We start from the raw sequence: 22,824 nt of genomic DNA, 5'->3' as shown, positions 1-22,824 counted from the left end.
TCAGAATTGGATTTGATCTGTTAATGGACAATAATCGTGGTAAAGATAAAGACAGGGTATCCTAGTAAAGCGAATAACGATTCGCAACCTGCATGAGATCGAGATTAAGAAATGAATCCAAAGAAAATTGATGAAAAATAATTCTGTTTAGCTTTTATCCTACTTTGATTTGATAGAATGTAGAAATTCTTTCCACTGGAATGATGATGCAATGAAGAGGAACAATCAATCTCATTCTTGTGTATTTTGATGAAATACAATTTTGATTCTTGTAGTTAAAAAGAAGAAGGTAGAAGTCGTAGATTTTCTTTTGGTAACAAAGAAATCCTAGATTTTTTTTGAGTAATAAAGAAATCGGAGATTTTGATGGGGAAGAAAAAAAAGGTAAAAGGATATATTGGTCTTTCTAAGTTATATATAGAATAAGACAAAATTGTAATTTTAATTTTTAGTACAAAAATACTACTAAGGATATACTTGTCTTTTCCTTTAATTCAATTTACCATTCTGACAGAAAAGGGGGTGGTTGCCATTTGAAGAGACATTTTGGGTCGTTTTTGCCAATTTGATATATTTTTGCTGTATATTTTGGAGTGTCCCTGAAATTTTCCCTAAATTTTATCTTGTACTTGATTAGTGGGGTTTTTATTTGTAGAAGTTGTCTTACATTGTTACTAGATGTCATCATAAATAAGAAGCATGGGCCCAGAGACAATAGTCAAAAGCAATTGAGAAAATATGATTTTTGGCCTGTTCGATCACGGTAAAGATGCAGCATGATGAGAAACCTATGAACAAAGGAGGGAGGCTCAATCCATCTATCCTACTTATCAATGTTCATTCTTATTCCAATCAATTTCTGTGACTGAGATCTGCTACCTAGTTATTACTCATTTAAGTGCTATTTGCTATTACTGAAACCATTACTCAATTGGTGCCACTGTCATACATCAATCCTACTGTAGAGTTGGTTCTTAGTTAAACTAGCATTTTCATTAGTCCTTCTCTTGTGTGAAGAGCTTATGGTTTTCTATCTCTAGAGAGAAAAAAAGAGAGCTTCTGACCATGTTTGGCCAGTATTTCATCAACAGCCACTTAGGTTTGTATGCTAGTCCTTTGTGTGTGTGTATAGCTTGTTCTATTCATTAAAAGGCTTCTGCTCTCTGGAAATCCATCTTAGGAAGGATCGTTCTCCTGATGTATGTAGTTTTCGTGTAGAAATTGAAGTTTGGGTTTGGTGTTTGTTTTCACTTGTGATATTTAAACTGAAATGCGAGTTATGTGGAATTGTTACTTTGAAGGCTTTCTTTGGCCTTCAAGTTGTGGATGAGGCTTCTCGTTTGTAGGTTGCTGTGGATGAGGAGTTGCACCTTGGTGTGAGTCAACACTGGCATATTGAACCCAATTGCGGCTTTAACTTTTTACAATCACTTATGCCAAAAGGTCAAGCTATGAGGGCACATGAAACAACAATGATATCAGCATTTGCTTGCATGTCTTGGTCCTCACTAGACGGCTTTGAACATGACTCTAATGAGATGCACCAAGGGTACAGAGTGCAGAGCATAACATAGTACTTTGCATCTGGGAATGAAGGTCAAATTCAGGTTTAAAATCTGCCTTAAAGGCTGAAAAGACAACAGATCTCCTGGAAACTAGCTACTGTCTAGGCGCTGATGCACATTTGTAGAATTGTGCCACATGTACTCAGGAATCCATGAGACAAAGAAGTTAATAATGATTGGTCTTACTGGGTTCACGTTGGTAAGAGTAGCTTAATTAATTGGTTGAAAAGATGCCACATGGTCAATGTTGGGGGCTACTTCATGATTAACGATATCAATGAAAGAAGTCTGTTAGGTAAATGTTAAGTATTCGACTGTCCTGGAGTTATTCTAAAGTCTCGGATTCTGGGGAGGATCATACATCCATAAATCTTTGCATTTGTAAAAGAATTGACTGGCTAGATGAGAACTTGGAGGAGGCAACCATCATCTTAGAGCTTGTAATATGAGTTCAATATTGTAGAAGCTTACAAAGGTGAAACATAATTTTTTGGCATCCCATGCCTGTTGAGAATTTTCCACATGTTCCCCCAAGGTGTCCTCTAGTTTATTATGACAGGATGCTGGAGGATGATTTACAGCTGCAGTACAAAGTTTAACACACTGAACCACCTAAGTAAGAGATTGGAGATAGTGTAGACCAGCCGATGCAATGTGATGAGGACACAGTTGTCAAAACCGTGGCCATGAGGCCCATGACTGTCATTTGCAGGCAGAACAAGCAGGTGTATGTGGCCAATGAGCTGGTTTAGGGTTTTGAGCTTTGGTTCAGCCTAGACCAAGTCTCACATAGAAACACGTGTAGCATATATGGAGAGTGCTGTTTTTTAAAATATGTTTGGTATCCCACTTGTATAATCTTGCATCTTTATGGTCATTAATCTATAAATAAACATTGGGAATTCACTGGCCCCAACCTGATTTGAGAAAACTGTCTTACTTGAATACCGAACTGAGTAGGATGGAATAGGTTTAAGAAACCTCAAACTAAAGCTATATTGCATTTGCAGGCATGCATAATCCTTTCTAGGTTGGATTTAACACCAATAGGGCCTCACTCCAAGGTTGTCAAGGCGGCTAGGTGACCAAAGCGATTGGGGCTCCTTAGACAACGAAGCGGTGCCTAGGTGGCAATAAGGCGACTAAAGCGGTTGGGTCAAAAATTTTCAATACAACTACTTATATACTACTTTTTAATACGACTACTTTCTATAATATGCTAAACAAACTTTCAATGGTCACATTCATCTAAAATAGAAAGCATTTAAGAGTCATGATTATGAAAAATTATCTAGAAAAAGAACACAAACATAAGTTCATCTCATCAAGCATCATAACAATGATTATGTATTAACAGGGCCAACACGATAAATTAGTAGATCTCATTGTTTCGATTTCCAAGTCATTGTCCATTTAATGATTCATTGTCCACAAATATAAATCTCTCGATTTTGAAATGACTAAGCTATTAAATTTATATATGGCTTTGTAGAAAATTTGATTTAAAAAAAAAAGTTAAGAAAAAAAATATTATGTACAAAATGTCAAAATGGCGGTTGCTTTAGCGTCTAGGTGGCAATAAGGTGTACAAGGCGACAAAACAGCAAAAAAAATCGCGTTTGGGTATGTGTTGCTTGGCCTAGATTGTTATTACTTCTTCTTCTTCTTCCTTTTTTTTTTTTTTTTTTTTTTTTTTTCCCCTTCCAGTGTCAAAGCCACATACCTATAAATTTGTCTTGCTAATATTTCTTTTGTTCTTTTTTTTTTTTTTTTGGGGGGGGGGGGGGGGGGGGGGGGTTTGCATGATGGGGTTGAGCTTTGCCTGGATAATATTGAACTTTTGCCTTAAATCTCAATTTCAAACTTCTCGTCCAATCTGAAGTTGTGCTTGCTTTGAGGTAGCACTCTAGTAAAAATGGAACTCCCCAGCCACACATCTATTTTGATGATTCTCCAGATGTATACATGTAGTAATTAGTAGTTATCAGTGATTCTCTGCTTTTCTCTGTAGCTGCTGAAGATAGGGGTTTGGAAATTGTTTGAAATTTCAATTGCTTTCTGCAGATCAGAGACAATTGAGGTTATTCTATGTGGCTCTTTATTTCCTTCCGAGTTCTCTATCGAAAAAAAGGTGAGGCATTGGGTTAGAATATTCTCGGGGTTTGACAAAGTTGAGGTAAAGGCACTTGAAAGGATACTGGAGCAGAAGCAAAGGTCTGTTTATACTTAACTTGGCATCATAAATTTCTATGTTTTAGTGATCTTTTGTCGTTTCCTTTTCTAAATATTTTTGATAGGTTTGCACAAATTTTCAGGTCATTTCATCTTGGATTGCAGGTTACAGCAAGAAATGCAGAAATATCTATCACTTAGACAAACATGTCAGGTTTGTAAATTCTAAAAGTTGCTCTGATAGTCCTAATTTAATTGTGAAACCCTCAAGAGGATTTCGTACATGAAGTGCAGGATGCTGATACCACTGAGTTTCAAAAGAAGATCTTCATTTGCTTTAGGATCATGTCCCGCTGGTTTAGTGACCAGGCAAAGGCTGAGGAGAGTTTCCAAATTCTTGATCAGCTAAAAGATGCTAATATCTGGAAAATATTGACGACTCTACTAGATCCCAGCACTAGTTTCCAACAAGCTTGGATGTCGCGGGTATTGCTCCCTCTAGGCTTGAATCTTACCTTGACAGGGCATGGGTTCTGAAGGAGAAAAAATATTTAGAGATCTTTGTTCTTGTTATTTGCAGGATGATTTGCTTAGGATCCTTGGTGAAAAACACAGGCTTCATGATTTTCTGAGTGCTCTCTCAGTGAAATGTTCTCATTTACTATTCAACAAGGAGCATGTGAAAGAAATTCTTTTGGAGGCTTCTGGACAAAATTCTGCTGAAGATGCTCAATATATTCTTTCATGCATGAATCTACTAGTGGTAAAATGTGTTACCTATTCGATCATTTTCCATGCTAATCTCTGAATTCCTGCGATTACATTTTATCCTTAGAGTTTCACCTTATTCTTATCTATTTGAAGACCTCCAAAGATTTTTAACAAATACTTGATGTGGTTGTTTACGTTTATTATTCATGCCCCAAAATATACTTTATAAATTGTAGTTGGTCAGTGATTGGATGAATTCTCATTTAGGAATCATATTGCCTTGTATTAGTTTAAGTGTCTTGGGTGTTCGCTGGAATTCTTGGTGGTTTCATTTGTAGCTCATCAGCAAAGCACTATATTTCCCTTCAAAACTTTCTTGCACTTTGAAAATTTGAAAATTTCAGGTTCTGGCACGTTTCTCTCCTTCCTTATTCGTCGGTACTGAAGAAGATTTGGTGCGGCTTCTTAAAGATGACAATGAGGTGATTAAAGAAGGTGTGTTGCATATCATGGCTAGGGCTGGTGGAACAATTCGAGAACAATTGGCTGCCACTTCCAGGTATGACATTCAAAATTTGGGTAGTGCTAGCTAAAAGATGCTAAAAATTGGATTGCTTTTATCGTCTTGGTTTTTTGAGTGCAGTTCAGTGGATCTTATATTGGAGAGGCTTTGTCTGGAAGGTAGTCGGAAGCAGGCCAAATATGCAGTGCATGCTTTAGCAGCAATAACAAAAGATGATGGCCTCATGTCACTATCTGTTCTATACAAGGTCTGTGGGGTTAAATTATCATCTCTGCTTCTATTTGCATTTTGTACTATTGTAGCTTTTTGGAGGGTGGTGTTATTTACTTGAACTGATGCATTAAACTATGACTTGTATGTATTTACAATTTTATTATGTTTTGATCCAATGCATCTTACATGGATTGCAGAGGCTTGTTGATATGCTGGACGAGAAAATGCATTTGCCTGCTGTCCTACAATCTTTGGGTTGTATAGCACAGACTGCAATGCCTGTTTTTGAAACCAGAGAAAGTGAAATTGTAGAGTTCATAACAAGCAAAATCTTGGAGTGCAGTGATGTATTCCTTCTGCTTCTGCGGAGATTTGTGTTTTGTCATTCTTTGACTGTTTGATTATTATAAATTTGTAATGCATTTTTTCATAGTATCTCTCGTCATTTCAGAAAGCTGATAATGCTAGAGCCCGCTGGGAAGAACGAAGCGAACTCTGTTCTTTGAAGGTCTGTAAGGGTATTTGTAGGTGTATTTTGTTTACTTGTTTCGTAACTGCTGCTGGTAACATTTGTGTGATTATGGTGATGAAAGTTCATAAAAAGTGTAGGCTGAATTTCTTTTTTCCCATCTTGGACATTCTGAGGTCCTCATTGGTTCTTTTGGTTTTCCTTTTCATAATATGTCACAATAAAGCCTTGACATTGGGACAATTTTTTGTTTCCCTACAGATCTTTGGGTTAAAAACATTGGTGAAGCGCTATTTACCTGTAAAAGATGCTCATTTGCATCCTGGGATTGAGAACTTTGTTGGAATTCTTAGAAACATTCTTTCTTTCGGCGAGGTTTCAAAAGATATAATATCCAGGTAAGTTTGAAAAAACTGTCACAATCACTGGACTTCTCTAAGAAGAGGGATTACAGGACACTAGCTTTACGGGTTGGTTGTTTTTGGATAGTTTTTTATTTTTAAGATTTCTCTTTTGGAGAATGTTTATTTGAAAATTATGTTCTATCTTGCAGTGCTGTTGATAAGGCTCATATGAGGCTTGCTTCAGCAAAAGCAGTTCTCCGTTTATCAAAGAACTGGGATCAAAAGATACCAATTGATGTCTTTCACTTGACCATACGAACATCGGAGGTTGGGCTTTCCTGCTGAAATGTTGTTGGATTTTTTATATTTTTTGTTACTTTTTTAAAAAGTTTACATTTGTCTGGTTTTTATTTATGGGAATGATTGCTATTTCAATTCTTCATTTTTTTTTTGCATTTTCACAAGTGTGCATCATGATGCATTTCTTACTTGCAGGATGGTTACCCCCAAGTGAAGAAATTATTCCTAGGCAAAGTACATCAATATATTAAAGATCGGCTTCTGGATGCAAAATATGCATGTGCCTTTGTCTTTAACATAGTTGGATCACAACCACCTGAATTTAAAGAGGTCAGAATTGTAGTTTTCTTTTGTATATAGAATGACTTCTTTCATTATGAGTCTATGACCCTCAAACCCAACTCCTGCCACATGAGGTGTGAGTTTCCTGCAAGCAACAGCCGGAAACCTTACTACATGAGGTGCAGTATAGTGTTTTTGTATTTGAATTCACAGAATTTAGTAGGATGGATCAATGGGAAACCTTTCCATTGTTGCATGTGCACTATTTATTGATGCTTCATTCTGCAGGATAAGCACAACCTTATAGAAATTATTCAGATATGTCATCAAGCAAGAGCACGGCAATTATATATGCATTGTGACGGAAACCCTTTGATGGTTTATCCTGAATACATTCTCCCATTTTTGGTCCATGCCCTTGCACATCATTCTTCATGTCCTGACATTGATGAGTGCAAGGATGTCAAAGCATTTGAACCAATATACAGGTATTGCTGTTGTTATCTATGTTTGTCTCATTTCTTTTGATGTCCCCATTTTATTGTGCGCGCGTGTGTACACACACATCTAGTTCTTGCTTTTAAGTTGCTCCCTTTTTGCTTTCCGTTTGTATGTGTATGTTGATGATGATCATCATTATTGCTATCTATCATGGATAAATATCTAAGGGGAATTTATTGGAATATGAAGCTGTCTATTTGAGGGCCCAATCCAGCTATCTGCAATCTTGTAAGATGCTGTCATACATAAAGCTCACATAAAAATACCTGTTCCTATGCCTGTATGAACATTAAATCCCATTGTGGCGTTGAGGGGTTGTGTATGTGTGGGTCTGTTTGGAACACTAGGGTCTGGTCTAGAAACTCATTCAGTTAATCCATTTCTTCCCCCCTCCCTAGGTGTTGTCTTTTAAAAAGTTTGTATTAAATTGACCATAAGACTATGTTTAGATTATTTAGTCTTAAGAATCTTAGAAGTTAGAACAACCAACTCCCAAAGGTTGTCCTCTGAAGGCTGCATGAAATGAGTGGAACAGCTTTAGGTTGATGGTGGGTAGTCTCCATTTATTTGTACAGAATCCCATCTTGTTGACTGAATGAATTCCCAAAATGCTTGCATTTATCCATGTGGAGTGTTTTGAGGCCTAGGGAAGGTGTGGCTCTTATATTATCAATAAGGGGATATAATTACCTATTGGAACAATGGATTGTCAGAAAAATTCTTTGTTGCTTATTGCATACCTTTGGATTCACCTGCATTCCTTTACATGCTGCATCTTCCCTGTAGATCTTTATACCCTTCAAACATCAATCCTTATATTTGAGTCTGTAAGTAGTTTGTGTTGGAAAATGACCCTCCTTTTACCACTTACCATTTTGATGATCATAAACGCATAACAAATGCACTGACAATTCACTCGTGCGAAAGACAAGAAAACTTTGAGTCTTTGACACACTTGGGAATACAGGTGAAAAACTTAACAAAAACCACCACTTCTGACCCTGGTATCTTCCGGCAGATTTACAAAAATAAAAACTTAATTAAACTTCTTAAAACAGAAAAAATGACCTACGAAGACGTCCCTGGACTTCAATAAATGCTTTTTCACATTTTTGTATTTTGAACACATGCATGAGCTACTATTGGGTCAGACATTAGGACAATTGCACGTTTCGTAAATTGTTTTTACATTGGCCAAAATAACTGACGGTTGAAGTGCAGGTCGACCACCTGGTGAACTAGTCTGATCAACCGTCAGAATCAGAGCTTGACAGCTGCGACCGTCAAACCTGAAGGTCGACAGTATGGTTGTTTGCAGGTTGACCATCAAGCGACCTTCAGACCAACTAAGTGTCCAATGGCTAGTTGTTTGGGTCAGTCGTCACGTGGCAGGGGTCAACTGTTAGACGAAAAATATGGTTGTTTCCTTTCTGTTGGGATTCAAATCAACCCCACACTTTGACTATGAATAGAGGTCTTGATGTCAGTCTTAAACACAATTAAGAAGATGCAAATTAACCTCTCACTATTGCTTGTCTCCACCAACCCGTCTCCGTAGAAATCCAAATCCCATCGAGTTCAATTGCTCTCCATTACCAAGGCATCCTTCCTTAAGCATCATCAAGAGAAAGAAGCAAGTTAAGGAGACCATTCGTGCGTTGCTTATCATTCATATCATTGTGTATAATTATAACTCGCTCGAAGGGTATTGTGACACTCCCTTTGATAGGTTACACTTATATCATTATTTTATTTTATTTTTATCTTTGGGAGTTCGATTATATGAAGACTCTATATTGGACTTAAAGTTCAAGGACACTCTCATCCTTAAAAGATTGGATTAGAATCAAGATTTTGTAAAGGTTCTCTTGTCCTTAAAACAAGATTGTACGAGGTCTGGAAAGCCTAAACCTTAGCCTTCCTACCTAGGCTTTTCTTATTAGCCGTCACATCATAGTGAACTAACTGTATCCTTTGTTGGAATGGTTTAGAGAAGGGAACACCTCTTTTTCACCTGCACCTTCTCGCGCCTCCTTTAGGGAAAAGCCCTAGCCTCAATTTGGTCCTGTTTGAGACGCTCCTTTGGTTTTACTCTTGATTGGCCTTAGATTTTGAGAAATTTCTTGGTCTCTACCATTTGTGACCGGGTCGGTAAGCTGGTCTTCAGTGCCACTTTCCACCACCTGTGGTGGGAGTGCAAATCTTAGGAGATTGACTTCCAAATCTCGATCCTTGGACATGATCTAGAATGCCATCTGCTTTGATGTTTCTACTAGGGTCCACTCTTTTCCCCATCCCCCGTTATTGATACCCAAAGGAATAGGCTCATTGTTGTCTCCTAGGGTCTGCTTCCACTCTCCGGCCTCCCTTTTGACAGCTAGCCCCCCCTCCCCCCTTCTTCTTTGTACTGGGTTTCGTTGTTCTTTTAATTATTTATTCATCCCTAAAAAAGATTGTAAGTGGTGGTGCTTCCCCACTTATTGTTCTAAAAGGGAATCACTAGTGGAATTTTCTCTAAGGCTAGAGAGGAGTGGTGATGTAGGTCCCATGGCTAGCAGGAGGCCCTAGCCTTGCTGCCCAGCAGCATCGGACCCCTACTTGATACCCCAGTGGCAGTCTTGTAAATAGAGAAGTACTCGATATAAGCAGTGGAATATTTTTAATTAGGACGACGATAGGATTTTAATTGTTCTTTAACTTCTGTTTGAGTCAATCTAAGTTATTTCAGGTCTATTAGGAATAATGTTCTTAATAAAATACACTAGATAAGGAGTCCTTTTTAGTTGGTGATGAGAGTCCTATTTAAATTTAGTTTCCAATTTGAGTACAAATGTACAATTAGGAAAGTCAGTACAAAGGTTATAAATACAAGACACATGTAATAGGATTCTGATTTCAGATTACAAATTAATAAAGGGTGATTTGCTGCCTATGAGTAAGGTGATAGTAGAGCTTCTCTATTGGTGGCAAGGTGCCTCTGGGTGATCAATCAAGCCAGCAAACTTGCGTTTCTACGTGGAAGATTCTTCTTCAGTCGTGTTTGCTGCCTTAACCATTCCATCATCATCTCAGCCATTGCTAGACTTGTTTTACAGGTAAGTAACAAGCCAGCACCTTATCCCATTCCCCTTCCATACTTCAACTTTGTTTTGCAAACCCTACTCCATTGGCATTTCTTCTCCACAAACCCTAGAATCCATTACTCCTAATCCTTCCGTCAGAATTCTGCAGATCAATTACCCCTCTACCTCTGTTGACACTTGATCCTGATTGAAGCCCCTTTCATCCCACCAAAACCCTAACTTCTTGCTGCCCTAGTTTCCAAACCGTTCTGATTTTGAACCATAAACTGTAACCCTAGATTGTCAGTAACCTAACTCCACAACCACCAAACTTCCATCCCAGATCCTGAACACTTTAACCCTAAGTCTGTAACCTAAAATGGACCGCTTTACAGCCTACCTTAGAGTCCTAAATACCCTAACCAAACCTAATCTGCGACCCTTGCTACCCTAAATCCAGACTATTGGGGATTAATCCAGCATTCAGTTATACTGGAAATTTTGAAAAGAGAGGACTTAGTTTCAGAATTCAGATTTGTTTAGAACCATGTTGTGACCCTAAATAGAGTTCTGTAACAGTTCTGGTCAAAACCCTTTGAAACCTTAATAATTCCTCCTGCTGCTATTCATCTGAGGTCTTGGATTTCTGGCCCTCATCCACTTGAGGCTGCACTAAGCAGGTGTAGACTCAATTGAGTTGAACCACTATAAATCTTGTCTTGCATTTTCTTATGCTCATTCCTTTTGATAAATTTGTCTTGGCCTTTTTTTTATTATTTATTTTTTTAATATAAACAAAAAAAAGACAATTCCGACTAGTTCAACATGTTCATGCCCTTCTATGCTGATTTACAGTTTGCATGAATAAAAAAAGGTGTACTTCGTGCACGATGCTTCTGCTGCTGCCAGGTCCAGGGAGGGTCATAATGTAAACATCCTCAACCTTGCTTTGGAGTGAGGCTGTTTCCCGATTTGAACTTGCAGCCACTAGCTCTCAATAGAGCTGCCTTATTATCGCGCTGAGTTCCACCACCTTTGAGGTTTTTAGTTTCTCTAACATCCCGTTTAACTTTCTTTTTACAAACAATTCAACGTGCTTCATCAGGCCTTAAAACTCCAGTCTCTCTTTGTTTTACTCAAAAAAAGGAAGCTTCTCCGAGACTTGTCCGAGTTGGGGATATCCACCTGAGGTTACTCCAGATTCTCTTAGAATAGCACCTCTAAGGCTCCCAGATGAAAGACAACTAGGAGCAGATGATCTACAAAGTCTACCTCGTCTTCATTCAGGCTGAGCTCAAAATTTTTTTTCACTGTTTTAGTTTAAAAGGAAAGATAGGCTCTAGGTGCATAACCCTTCAAATCCTTTTGTCTCCTCGTTTTCCTTTTAATCAATTTGCAGATAATCAGTCTTTCATGTTCGTAGTCCTGTTTTTTGTTGCAAATAGTTATTTGTATATATTCAAAACTTGAGAATCATGAAAATTAACTGTGTGACTGCTGATTCTGAGCTCTTACAAATAATTAATTCTACCCAATTTGGTTATTAGTAGCTACCAGATCTAGATTTAATTAGTATATTGTGAGTTGTGACCTTTTTATGTTTAACCAGTTGGTAAATGCAGATAGTGCCAAATTGATTGGTTTTGTATTAGCTTGAATGATGTCTGCATTTTAAGCAAAGATGATCAAAATTGGCAAAAGTATCTGTTTCTACGTTTTTGTCAATACACTTAGTTCGTCATATTTTGCAGCCAATTGTATTTATTTCTTTCATTCCTGCTGCATGGAGATGAAGACACAAAGTCAGGGGTTAATACTGGCAAAGATGAGGAATCTATTGCTTCAATAATCTCCATCTTCCGTAGTATTAAATTTTCACAAGATGCAATTGACTTAACGAAGACAAAGGTAGGATACATGATTTCCTTAGATCCTCCTGCTTTTTTGTGCCCTTGAGTGTTCATTGTAATGATTTCTCCTAAGCACTGGAATAATTTTATTATTCTATTTTTATTGTTGCAATTCTGAAATTTGCAGCGTTCTCATGCAATATGTGACCTTGGACTGTCGATCACTAAGCGTTTATTGCAAAAGAATGATGAGATGATGGGGTCAATAGCATCAGTTCCATTGCCTCCGTTGCTATATAAACCACAAGAAAAGAAGGAAGATATTGAGTTTTTGGTGAGTATTCTGAAGCTCTTTCCAAACCCTCCCCCCCCCCCCCCGGTGGAAATTTTCACATGAGACGCCTCCATTTCCATTGGGTAACTGGGCACATCCCCCTCAAAATCAAATCCTTACATATACCCCCCCACCGTCCACGCTTAATACTGTCACTGATCCATTAATCCGAGATGTGATTTTACATTTTTGTCCTCAATTATATTCATTGTAAAGCATAATAAGAAATTACTACTCTACCATAAACACTATTCCTTTTTTAAAATCTCACTTTTAAGAGATGGATGAAGAAATACTCTCTTGACCCATCTTCAAATCCCAAACAAAAGAAAAATAAACTAGATAAAAGGGGGGGGGGTGTGTGTGAGGTGGAGATGATGGTAATGATGAGGATGGATTCTTTAAGTCTTCTATAACAAAAGGAAAAAGAATTGAAAAGAAGGGGAAAATATTGATTGAACCTGCATTTCTTATTGTGTGCAATAATGTCTCCTGGCCAAATGGGCCACTGTTCACCTTCTTACTGCAATTGTTCTGATCAGAACAAGTGGCTTGGTTCCTTTTTTCCTCCTACGCACGCATTCTATCTTCATTTGTGAGTTGTTGCTGATGGCCATTATGATTTGGTGTATTTTAATTTTTAAGCTCATTATGCACCTATAATGGACTCTGCAATATAGGCTTACTCCTAATGGAAGTATTCCATTTTAGTGATGAATCTGCATCATTGGTATTTCTTTCTAATGCAATCTGCGTCATTTTTACTTGTCTTGTGGATAATCATAATTGTTGCATCAAACTCTCTTTTGTAGAAATTTAGAGCATCTTTTGACATGTCGTTGGTTCAGAGCAGGATTTCTCCTCCATGCACACCCAACTGGTGTTGTTTCAGTTAATTTGATTTTGATGTTCTTTTAGGTAAATGAGGGGAAAACATGGTTGGCTGATGCTGATGTTTTGACACATTTTGAGTCTCTCAAGTTGGAAGCCAATGGTTCGGTATGCTCTTCACTCAAGGATTTTAGTTACTTTCCATATCTTCATAGGCAGTTTTCTGATAACTTCTTTTCATTGGTCTTTCATAATGCCATAATGCCATCAGGTCCATTCTGAGGTAACTGAGAATGAGAATGTTCTGAAGGATACTGATAAAGATGAGAATGAAGTGCCGCTTGGGAAGATGATGAAACGGTTGATTTCTCAAAGAACCAAAGCGAAGAAAGTGGTGAAAAATAAATCTTTACCAGCTGAAAGAAAAAACAAAGAAACTGATATTGATATCTTAGGAATGGTGAGGGAAATAAATGCTGAAAATCTCGGAAAATCTGAGCACCTGGAGTCAACAAATGGTAATCGATTTCTTCTAAGTGAAGAAACAGAAGATGATCAAAACATGGAAGAGAAAGTTCCGGTTTCCCGGAAAAGAAAAAGAAGAAAAAGGAATGAGACTACGCCGATTGCGGTTCCAAAACGCAGGAGATCATCATCTCAGAGCATAAAAAAACTCTCCTTGTCAAGTAGCTCCTCAAAGAGTTTAGGAAATGCTACTAAAGACGGTTCACAAAGGGCAGAGATATTCTCTTTGCAGCCTACTGAAATGGATGTGGACACAGACTCTGATTCACAAGGTAAAAATACTTCAGAGAAAGATTTAGTTGAGCCCACTGGCTCAGACTTGTTGGCTTCATGCTTGCCTACAAAGAAAAGCACCTCGTCAAGACGTAAAAGCAAGGGTCTTCATTTGGATGAGGCAGCACATATCCTTGGCAGTGCCAATGATCATGAGCTGAAGGTGGGAAGTTTCTTTGATCAGATCTCTCATGTAGATGCATGTATATAATGGTGAAAATTAATTTGTGCATGTGTATGCAGAAGCCTGATGTGTTGATGAAGACTGATAAGAACATTTCCATAGATAACATCAAATCCTCCGCTGGAAATGCCAGGAAACGGAAAAGAAGAAGCATTGCAGGATTGGCAAAGGTCTTACAGCCACTTTGCTCTTTATCAGCATGTTACAATATTGGGAGATTTACTGGAGACTCCTTTATGTATCAACCTAGACCTGCTACTACAATGATCCTAATATGAAATAATCAACTGCTTTAGTTTGGCTACTTACTGTCCTTTTATCTTATGCACAAATTATGAATGCTCTCATGCTATATTATCATAATAGTTGCTTGTGTGTGTTTGTAGTATTGCCTTTTTAAGATCTTGTTATATTGTTTTCTGCCAATATTTGGAAGTTGAATCTACATTGGGTTGTTAGTGTTTTAGTTTTCTCGTTTTGGTAACTGATCCTAGATAAATAAATAGGTAAATAAAAAAAATTGATAAATAGTTGAATCCATCTCATAATGATTGCTGGGATAGGCGGTTTTCAGGCTGAGCATAATCGTCCACAGGGCGAAAAGTGGGTGGAGAAATACTGAAATAATCAAAGATAAGATACTAGGATTGAAAGTACAAGTGAGAAGTCTAATACAAGGTGTGTCATATGGCTGAGGCTGCTGATCTACAAGAACAACCAAAAAGCCTCTGTCCCAACTAAATGGGGTTGGCTACATGGTGCTGGTGACACTGGTGAATCAGCTGGTCAAAGGGATAGAACATTTGGCTTTGATCTCAATCTTCAGGATGGGAGGGTTGGGTGAAACAGCCCTTTCAAGAAAGGCTTGCAAAGATTGTTTGGTTACGCTTCATTTCAAATGTGTGATCGGATAAGTGTTCCCAAAAATTGTATTCTGAAGGAATTATTGCTGGAAATCCTCAAGGCAATCATACGGATGGCAGTGGACAAAATCTTAGATATGATAGAAGATCTGGTTGTGATCTCAATATTCTATTTGGAGGGTTGGGTAAAATAACCTTTGCAGGAGAAGTTTTCAATGATGGGTTTGTTACAGAATTTCATGCTGTGCTTGGGTAAGTGCTCGCTAGAATTTATTTTGAAAAGAGTAACTGCAGGAAATCCTTAAGGGAACCACACAGATGGCTGCAGATAAGATCTCAGATATGAGACAGGAACAACTGATACAAGAGCTGAGGAAAAATTATATCCTTAAAAGGGTACCAACGATAGAATGAACGATGTACTGCAGGCTTACATTGCTGTCAATGGCCAGTTTCTCACTATGGACCAACGGAGGGTCAAAGTTGCTGCTGGAAGGAATAGGATCATGATTTTTGGTCAGTGGTTTTGGGGTTCTCAGGAGCATCAATGAGGGTGGGTGTTAGGCATGGAGGAGGGGGGGGGGTTGGTTGTTTTTGGGAGGTCTCTTAGGGATGGGGTGAAGGTTAGAGTTCTGTTTGGGTTGGGTTTATTGGTGCCCATTGAAGGTAGATACTACCTATCAGAAATGAGGTCTTGCTGAACTGATATTCGAGCGACAATTACTTTTAAAGAAAGAGAACAAGTTGATGGAAATGTGAAAAAAAGGGGGTTAAAATGGACTTGTCAACTTCAGAGTTGACAGTCCTAACTGTTGTCAGGGAGGTTGATTTATCCGAAGTTGCTGGGCTGCCTCTGAATTAGGCAAAGATGTATGGGGTGTCAGTGCAAACTTTCCCAAAGGAAAAAGACGACAATCAGCTCTCTCCTGGCCACATGGCAATGGGTCACTGTACTTATTCGAGGATCAGAGGATGCTGAAATTGGAGTGTGTAATGAGTTTGGATTTCAGGGACCCTAAGTTGTCATGTGACTTATGCCCTTGTTAACTTTCTGTACATCAAAGCTGTTGGTAACTTATTCCATGGTGGGAGATCTTGCTCTCGAGCGAGATCTTGCCACTCCAAAATAGAGAAATCTCGACCGAGATGGCGAGATCTCGGTCGAGATCTACCAAAATTTTGGCGTAATCTCGGTGACCCATCTCGGTGGGTTTTAGGGCCCCGGTTGGGCTGAAATTTGGTATTTAATTTATTTGAGGCCTTTTGAACACATTGGTGACCTTATAATTGTGAGAAAATAACCCTAACTATGTCTTCTAAGTCAACCCTATGTATAAAACCGAAATGTAAAGATATCAAGTAATTCATGTTATCAACTATAAAGTATTAAATACATTACACATCAAACTATCAAAGAACTTAAATGGCTTCAAAATTTTACAACCATAAGAAGTTTTAGACTTTTAGTAAGTCATAAATCATTATCCATATGTTCACAATCACAATCACAAGAGTATGTGAGTTATAAGATTACAAGACTACAAGACAACAAGAGTATCACTCAACATTCTGCATCAACTAATTCTGAACGGTGGCCACATATGACTCCCAAGTCAACTCATCACTATAGTATGTCACATATAGGTTGAAATGTCACATTAAATTGGTTTCCATGAAAGTTAGATCAAAGCTTGTGGATCAACATATATTTACACTAAACTCACACACCCATTGTAGAATATTCTATTTGAAAAAAATTCAAATTTGGGGGAAAATCTTACATTTGTTGTAGATCTAGTTGAAATAGGCTTGAATGATGATAATTTGATGTTGTAGATGTCTTAAAGATGTTTAGAAGTTGAATCCCCAACAAATTCCGACAAAAAATCAAGTTTTTGGCAATTTTTGATGGTTGCAGCGAGAGAGAAGCAAGATCTCGGCGAGATATGGCGAGATCTCGGAGAGATATGGCGAGATCTTGGCGAAATGTGGTGAGATCTCCCATCTCGCAGATCTTGCCTCTCCTCTCGTCTCGCTATGTCAAAATAGCGAGATATCTCGCGAGATCTCCCACCATGACTTATTCCTTAATTTCTTCGATTTTGATTTTCTTTATCTGCTAAATATTTTCTTGCCCACGTTCATACATGCATGTAGGTATGCCAATGCTTGACTATTCCCTACCCTTATGAGTTCCTTAACCGGATAAGCTAATTTGCTTCTTACTGTGTCCTGTATATTGAAACCAGTTGAATGATGCGTTTTCTTTGCTTTTGTTTTAGCATGCTTATAAAAGTAGAGGCCATGACCTGTATCTATTGGTTCTCATGATCTTCTACAGTGTTCTTCAAAGGGAAATGATAATTACAAAACCGAGCTGATTGAGTGCAGAATTAAAGTCTGGTGGCCACTGGATAAGCAGTAAGTGTTTTTCTGCTCACTTGCAAAAGATACTCCTGAATTGGATGTCACCAAAAGGAATCACTGCTTTTAATCCCCTCTAAAATTGAAGAGTTAGATACATTCTTACGGAAGATTGTGGCACCAAACATACTTACCATGATGCCATCCTTGACTTTTGTCTGTGCTTTTATGTGTATCTGATGTTTGTGCTTTTATTTATAATTAGATTAATTGACAGCAAAGGGAATACAGATAGAAAAAAAATGAAATAACCTGACTTTTTGTAAGCATCAGTCAACAACATTCCCTTCTATGTTTGTGACTTTAGGTTGTTGCTTTAGATTATTGTTTATCTGGCAAGGAATCTAATGGGGGACAGAATAGAGAAGAGAGAAGGATAAAGAAGTTAGGGGGAAAAAGGGGAAATCTTTGAAGAATTAGTCTTGAAGGAGGGGAAGAGGGAGAAGAAAACTCATAAGAAGAGGAGAAGAGAAGAGGAGAAGAGAGGGGGGCTGCAAAAGCAAATAACGAAAGCTTCAATTCATATTTTTCCATTCCATTCTCAATAAGCTGATTACAAGTGCTTAGATAGTAAAAGAGACATTCTTCAATACGAAAACAACTATAAGAGGGCCCTTAGGAATTTAAAATTAACTAAAAAACTGATCTTAGATATCCTACCTGAATTAAAAATCTAATTACATAATTATCCCAATAAGTAAGTAACAAAATCCTAATCTATCTCTGAAACTCCCACAAAAACAGTTACTACTTTATCTCCTTGCAAGCTGGACTTGAGGCCTACCAAATACGAAGAATGATCTCCTAGTCTACTGTTCACGTTACTATAGTGCGAACAGTAACATCTGGTTGTGCGGCATCAATTTCTCCCTCTCTTAAAAAAACTCGTCCTCGAGTTTCATAGAAAAATCTGCCTCATGATCGACACCCAAAAAAGAAGTGGATAGGTTGCTGCAGCATTGTTCCCAATTACTGAGAAAAGAAATTAGGGGCAAGAAAAAAAGGAGGAAGAGTAGAAAGATCTCAAGAAGGCGAAGAAAAGTAGGGAAGAGAGATGAGAACGTTAAACAGACCACGAGATAAAGAAGAGACTTACCTAGGTTTGGGCTCTGTTCCCAATTAATGGGGACAAAATAGAGAAGAAAGAAGGATAAAGAAGTTAGGGGGAATCTTAGAAGAATTAGTCTTGAAGAAGGGGAAGAGGGAGAAGAAAATTCGTAAGAAGAAGAGAAGGGGGAAGAGGAGGAAGGGGCGGGGGCTGCAAATGCACAAACCTAAAGCTTCAATTCATATGTTTCCATTCCATTCTCAATGAGCTGATTATAAGTGCTTAAATAGTAAAAGAGGCATTCTTCAATACAAAAACAACTATAATAGGACTCTAGGTAAAACTAGGAAAAATACTGATCATACTTGGACTCTTAGGAATTTAAAATTAACCAAAAAATTGATCCTAGATATCCTACCTGAATTAAAAATCTACATACATAATTATCCCAACAAATAAAAATAACAAAATCTTAAGCTATCTCTAAAACTCCCATGAAAATAGTACCTACTTTATCTCCTTGCAAGCTGGACTTAGGGCCCACCAAATACGAAGAATTATCTCCTAGGTTACTGTTCATGTTACTGTAGCATGAAAGTAACTTATGAGTAAGCTTGTATCAATTTTAATGGGGGACAAAATGGAGAAGAAAGAAGGATAAAGAAGTTAGAGCGAAAAATGGAAATCTTAGAAGAATTAGTCTTGAAGAACGGGAAGAGGGAGAAGAAAACTCATAAGAAGAAGAAGGGAAGAGGAGAAGAGAGAGAAGGGGGGGGGGAATGCTCAAAGTTAAAGCTTCAATTCATATGTTTCCATTCCATTCTTAATAAGTTGATTACAAGTGCTTAAATAGTAAACCATACATTCTTCAATACAAAAACAACTATAATAGGACTCTTGGTACTTTAGAAATAGCAAAAACACTAATCGTACTAGGACTCTTAGGAATTCAAAACTAACTAAAAAGCTGATCCTAACTAAAAAACTATTAAAAATATAATTACATAATTACCCCAATAAATAAATAACAAAATCCTAAGCTATCTCTAAAACTCCCACGAAAACAGTTCCTACTTTATCTCCTTGCAAGCTGGACATGGGCCCCACCAAATACGAAGAATGATCTCTTTGGTTACTGTTCATGTTACTGGAGTGTGAACAGTAACTTCTGGTTGTGCTGCATCAATTTCTCCCTCTCTTTAAAAAAACTCGTCCTTGAGTTTCGTTGGAAAAAATCTGTCTAACGATCGGCACCACAAAAAAAAGAAGTTGATAGGTTGCTACAACGTTCACAATTACTTAGAAAAGAAATTAGGGGCAAGAAAAAAAAGGAGGAGAAGAAAGGTTGGGAAGAGAGACAAGCATGGTAGAAGATCTCGCTCTCAAGCAAGATCTTGCCACCCTGAAAAACCGAGATCTCGACTGAGATGGCAAGATCTCGGTCGAGATATGCCATTTTTTTAAGTGTCAACTCGGTGGCCCATTTCGGTGGGTTTTAGGGTCTCGATTGGGCTGATATTTAACCTATTTAAGGCCCTTTGAACACAATGGTGGCCTTGGGTTTGTGAGAAAACAACCCTATGATTTCTAAGTCTACCCATGGTGTAAAACTGAAATACTATAGAATTAGGGAATGCAAGGTTATACAACATGTAATATCGAAGCAAGTGTATCACATATATCAAATAATTTAAAATGTCATCAAAATCCCATCCACATGAGTATCACAATATCGACTTTTGAAAATAAAATGATAAAATTATACATCCATTAGAAGTTCTATATAAGTCATTAACACATAAGTTCATATGACAGGTAGAGAATGATTGATCTTCCTTTGATTTTGTAGATGTGCTAAGAGTAGTTGCAAGTGAAAATCCAGCTAAAATTCACAAAAAATAGGGCAAAAATTGAGAGTTTCAGAGAGTGATGGCGAGATATGGGGCGAAATATGGCGAGAGCTCGAGCGAAATATCCCATTTCGTAGAACTCGATCTCTATTTTGTCTCGATTTATGAAAAATTTGAGATCTCGCGATTTCGTCTTGATTTATGAAAAAATCAAGATATCTCGTGAGATCTCCCACCATGGAGACAAGAAGGTTGAACAGACCATGAGATAAAGAAGAGATTTACCCAGGTTTGGGCTCTGATGCCAATTAATGTGGAACAAAATAGAGAAGAAAGAAGGATAAAGAAGTTAGAGGCAAAAATGGGAAACCTTAGAAGAATTAGTCTTAAAGAACGGGAGGAGGGAGAAGAAAACTCATAAGAAGAAGAGAAGAGGGAAAGAAAGGGGGGGGGGGTGCAAACGCACAAAGCTAAAGCCTCAATTCATATGTTTCCGTTCCATTCTCAATAAGCTGATTACAAGTGCTTAAATAGTGAAAGTGACATTCTTCAATACGAAAACAACTATAATAAGACTCTTGGTGATTTAAAACTAGCAAAAACACTGATCGTACTAGGACTCTTAGGAATTTAAAACTAACTAAAAAAATTGATCCTAGATATCTTACCTGAATTAAAAATATAATTACATAATTATCCCAATAAGTAAATAACAAAATCTTAAGCTATCTCTAAAACTCCCAGGGAAACAGTTCCTACTTTATCTCCTTGCTGGCTAGACTTGGGGCCCACCAAATATGAAAAATTATCTCATAGGTTACTGTTCACGTTACTGTAGCATGAGCAGTAACTTCAGGTTGTGCTGCATCAGAATCAGTCCGTATTGTGAATTTACCTAGTAGAATAATGCTTACCTCTGTTGAATGGTGTGATTTATCCTGCAAATTGCATGAATTTTTCTTATAGTAATAGCTGCTTTTCTATTATCTATATTATGTATTAAAAAGGACTCAGATGGGTGACAGTCTGCTTATGCAATATCAATAGTATGGTAAAAATATGTATGACTAAACCTGTGATAGTGTAATAGATGCTTGTGTAGTTCTTCATTGGGATTTCAAATACACCGTTTTAGAAAATTAAGAAATGCAGATCAAAGGGTATCTGCTGAAAATTACAATCCTGGTTACTTGTAATTTTCCAAATTCCAAGCCTGAAAATTCTGGTCCCAGGACATTTCATTAAAAAAATAAAAAAGAACTTGAAATTTGCCTTGCTCCTGTGTGGTGCTTTTATATTCTTCCGAAGTAGCTTGTTGACCTTGTGGAAGCATGGAACAAAATCCTTATTTTGTCTCATGGAGTTATGGGACAATTAAATGGAAGTGCTTGCTCTCCATCATCAGCTGGGTGCACCATTGCTTTACGAACTCCTGTTTGAAATCTTCGACTTCTTTTTGTTTAACATTGCCATTCCTTTGTTCCTGTGCAAAATTCTCTTTTTTATTCTGCCATTTATTTTTGTGATGCTCATCAATAAAAATGTCTAAATCAGCTACTTCAAATCTATGCATTTGTCATCTGTTTTTTTGTTCCAGCATCTTTACTTCACTTTCATTTGTGGCTGGCCTTAATGATATCTCTAGGTTTCCTCCCGAATTTCAATCACATGTCAATAGGTACCCTAGTGGCAGATTAATCCTGGGAGTTCCTCCACCTGACAATTTTGTAAACTGATTGCTCTCTCTTCTTTCCCTGTAACAATGTAACCTAGATTGAACAGTTAATTACTTCTTCTGAACACACTACCAAAATTCCTTTTTCCCCTGATTGAATATACTAAAGTAGTATAATGGCTTTGATGTCTAGCCTAATTCCTTGATGTCCTTCGGTCTTTATCTTTCAGAAGTGATCTATTTGAGATTGCTATTGTTCACAGGTTTTATGAAGGTTTCGTACAATCTTATGATTCAAGAAAAGGAAAACATGCGGTAAGTTGTTCCTTTTCTGTTAGGTTGATTTTTTTCATGTACCGATTTCTGTCCTCTCTTGTAAGTGATTGCCAACTTAACAATCTTGAAATGAAGATACTGTATGATGATGGAGATGTGGAAGTCCTTAATTTAGAGAAGGAACGGTGGGAGCTCATTCGTGATCATCACAAATCTATGGAGGTATTATCGTACTTCCACTTGTTGCTGAAACCATGTTTCCTTTGGCAGCCATCAATGATTACATTGCTAAATATTTTTGTTTGTTGACACCTTTTACAGCAGTTAGCTTCACCAAAAGATTCCCACTTTAGAGGAGGCTCTAAAGGGGTGTAAGTATCTCCTGACTACCTTGAAGAAATGTTCTAATTCTGTCAAGTATTTTTGTGTGTTGCTGTTGCGTTGGTTGTTCTCAACCTTACACACTTAGGTTCTGGTGTACTAGTAATGTTTCTGATTGTCCATGAGTACTATGTTTTTCTAGGATGGCTGGCTCAGTACTTGATATAT

At 37.6% G+C, this 22,824-nt stretch overlaps 1 protein-coding gene across 2 annotated transcripts in view; it reads left to right on the top strand.

Moving 5' to 3' along the window:
• The window catches only part of LOC149003954 (binding protein), a 38,358-nt gene that overhangs the window by 11,876 nt on the left and 3,658 nt on the right, over positions 1-22,824 (top strand). The window contains exons 9-29 of one of the 2 annotated variants that reach the window (XM_089168681.1): positions 3,630-3,779; positions 3,903-3,951; positions 4,032-4,223; positions 4,318-4,500; positions 4,853-5,007; positions 5,092-5,218; positions 5,382-5,531; positions 5,636-5,692; positions 5,915-6,051; positions 6,207-6,324; positions 6,493-6,627; positions 6,868-7,067; positions 11,894-12,050; positions 12,180-12,326; positions 13,245-13,325; positions 13,429-14,118; positions 14,199-14,309; positions 17,344-17,423; positions 22,263-22,314; positions 22,411-22,497; positions 22,600-22,646. In XM_089168681.1, coding sequence (XP_089024807.1) covers positions 3,630-3,779; positions 3,903-3,951; positions 4,032-4,223; positions 4,318-4,500; positions 4,853-5,007; positions 5,092-5,218; positions 5,382-5,531; positions 5,636-5,692; positions 5,915-6,051; positions 6,207-6,324; positions 6,493-6,627; positions 6,868-7,067; positions 11,894-12,050; positions 12,180-12,326; positions 13,245-13,325; positions 13,429-14,118; positions 14,199-14,309; positions 17,344-17,423; positions 22,263-22,314; positions 22,411-22,497; positions 22,600-22,646 — 3,105 coding nt within the window. Of the gene's footprint in view, positions 1-3,629; positions 3,780-3,902; positions 3,952-4,031; positions 4,224-4,317; positions 4,501-4,852; positions 5,008-5,091; positions 5,219-5,381; positions 5,532-5,635; positions 5,693-5,914; positions 6,052-6,206; positions 6,325-6,492; positions 6,628-6,867; positions 7,068-11,893; positions 12,051-12,179; positions 12,327-13,244; positions 13,326-13,428; positions 14,119-14,198; positions 14,310-17,343; positions 17,424-22,262; positions 22,315-22,410; positions 22,498-22,596; positions 22,647-22,824 lie in introns of both variants that reach the window. The other variant, XM_089168680.1, reaches the window with a different exon arrangement.

This window comes from Hakea prostrata, chromosome 9, assembly GCF_041222555.1.
Source record: "Hakea prostrata isolate BN-2017 chromosome 9, UWA_Hpros_2, whole genome shotgun sequence".
NCBI lineage: Eukaryota > Viridiplantae > Streptophyta > Magnoliopsida > Proteales > Proteaceae > Hakea > Hakea prostrata.
Note: the sequence above shows the minus strand (reverse complement) of the source record. Positions and strands in the feature narration are given on the sequence as shown.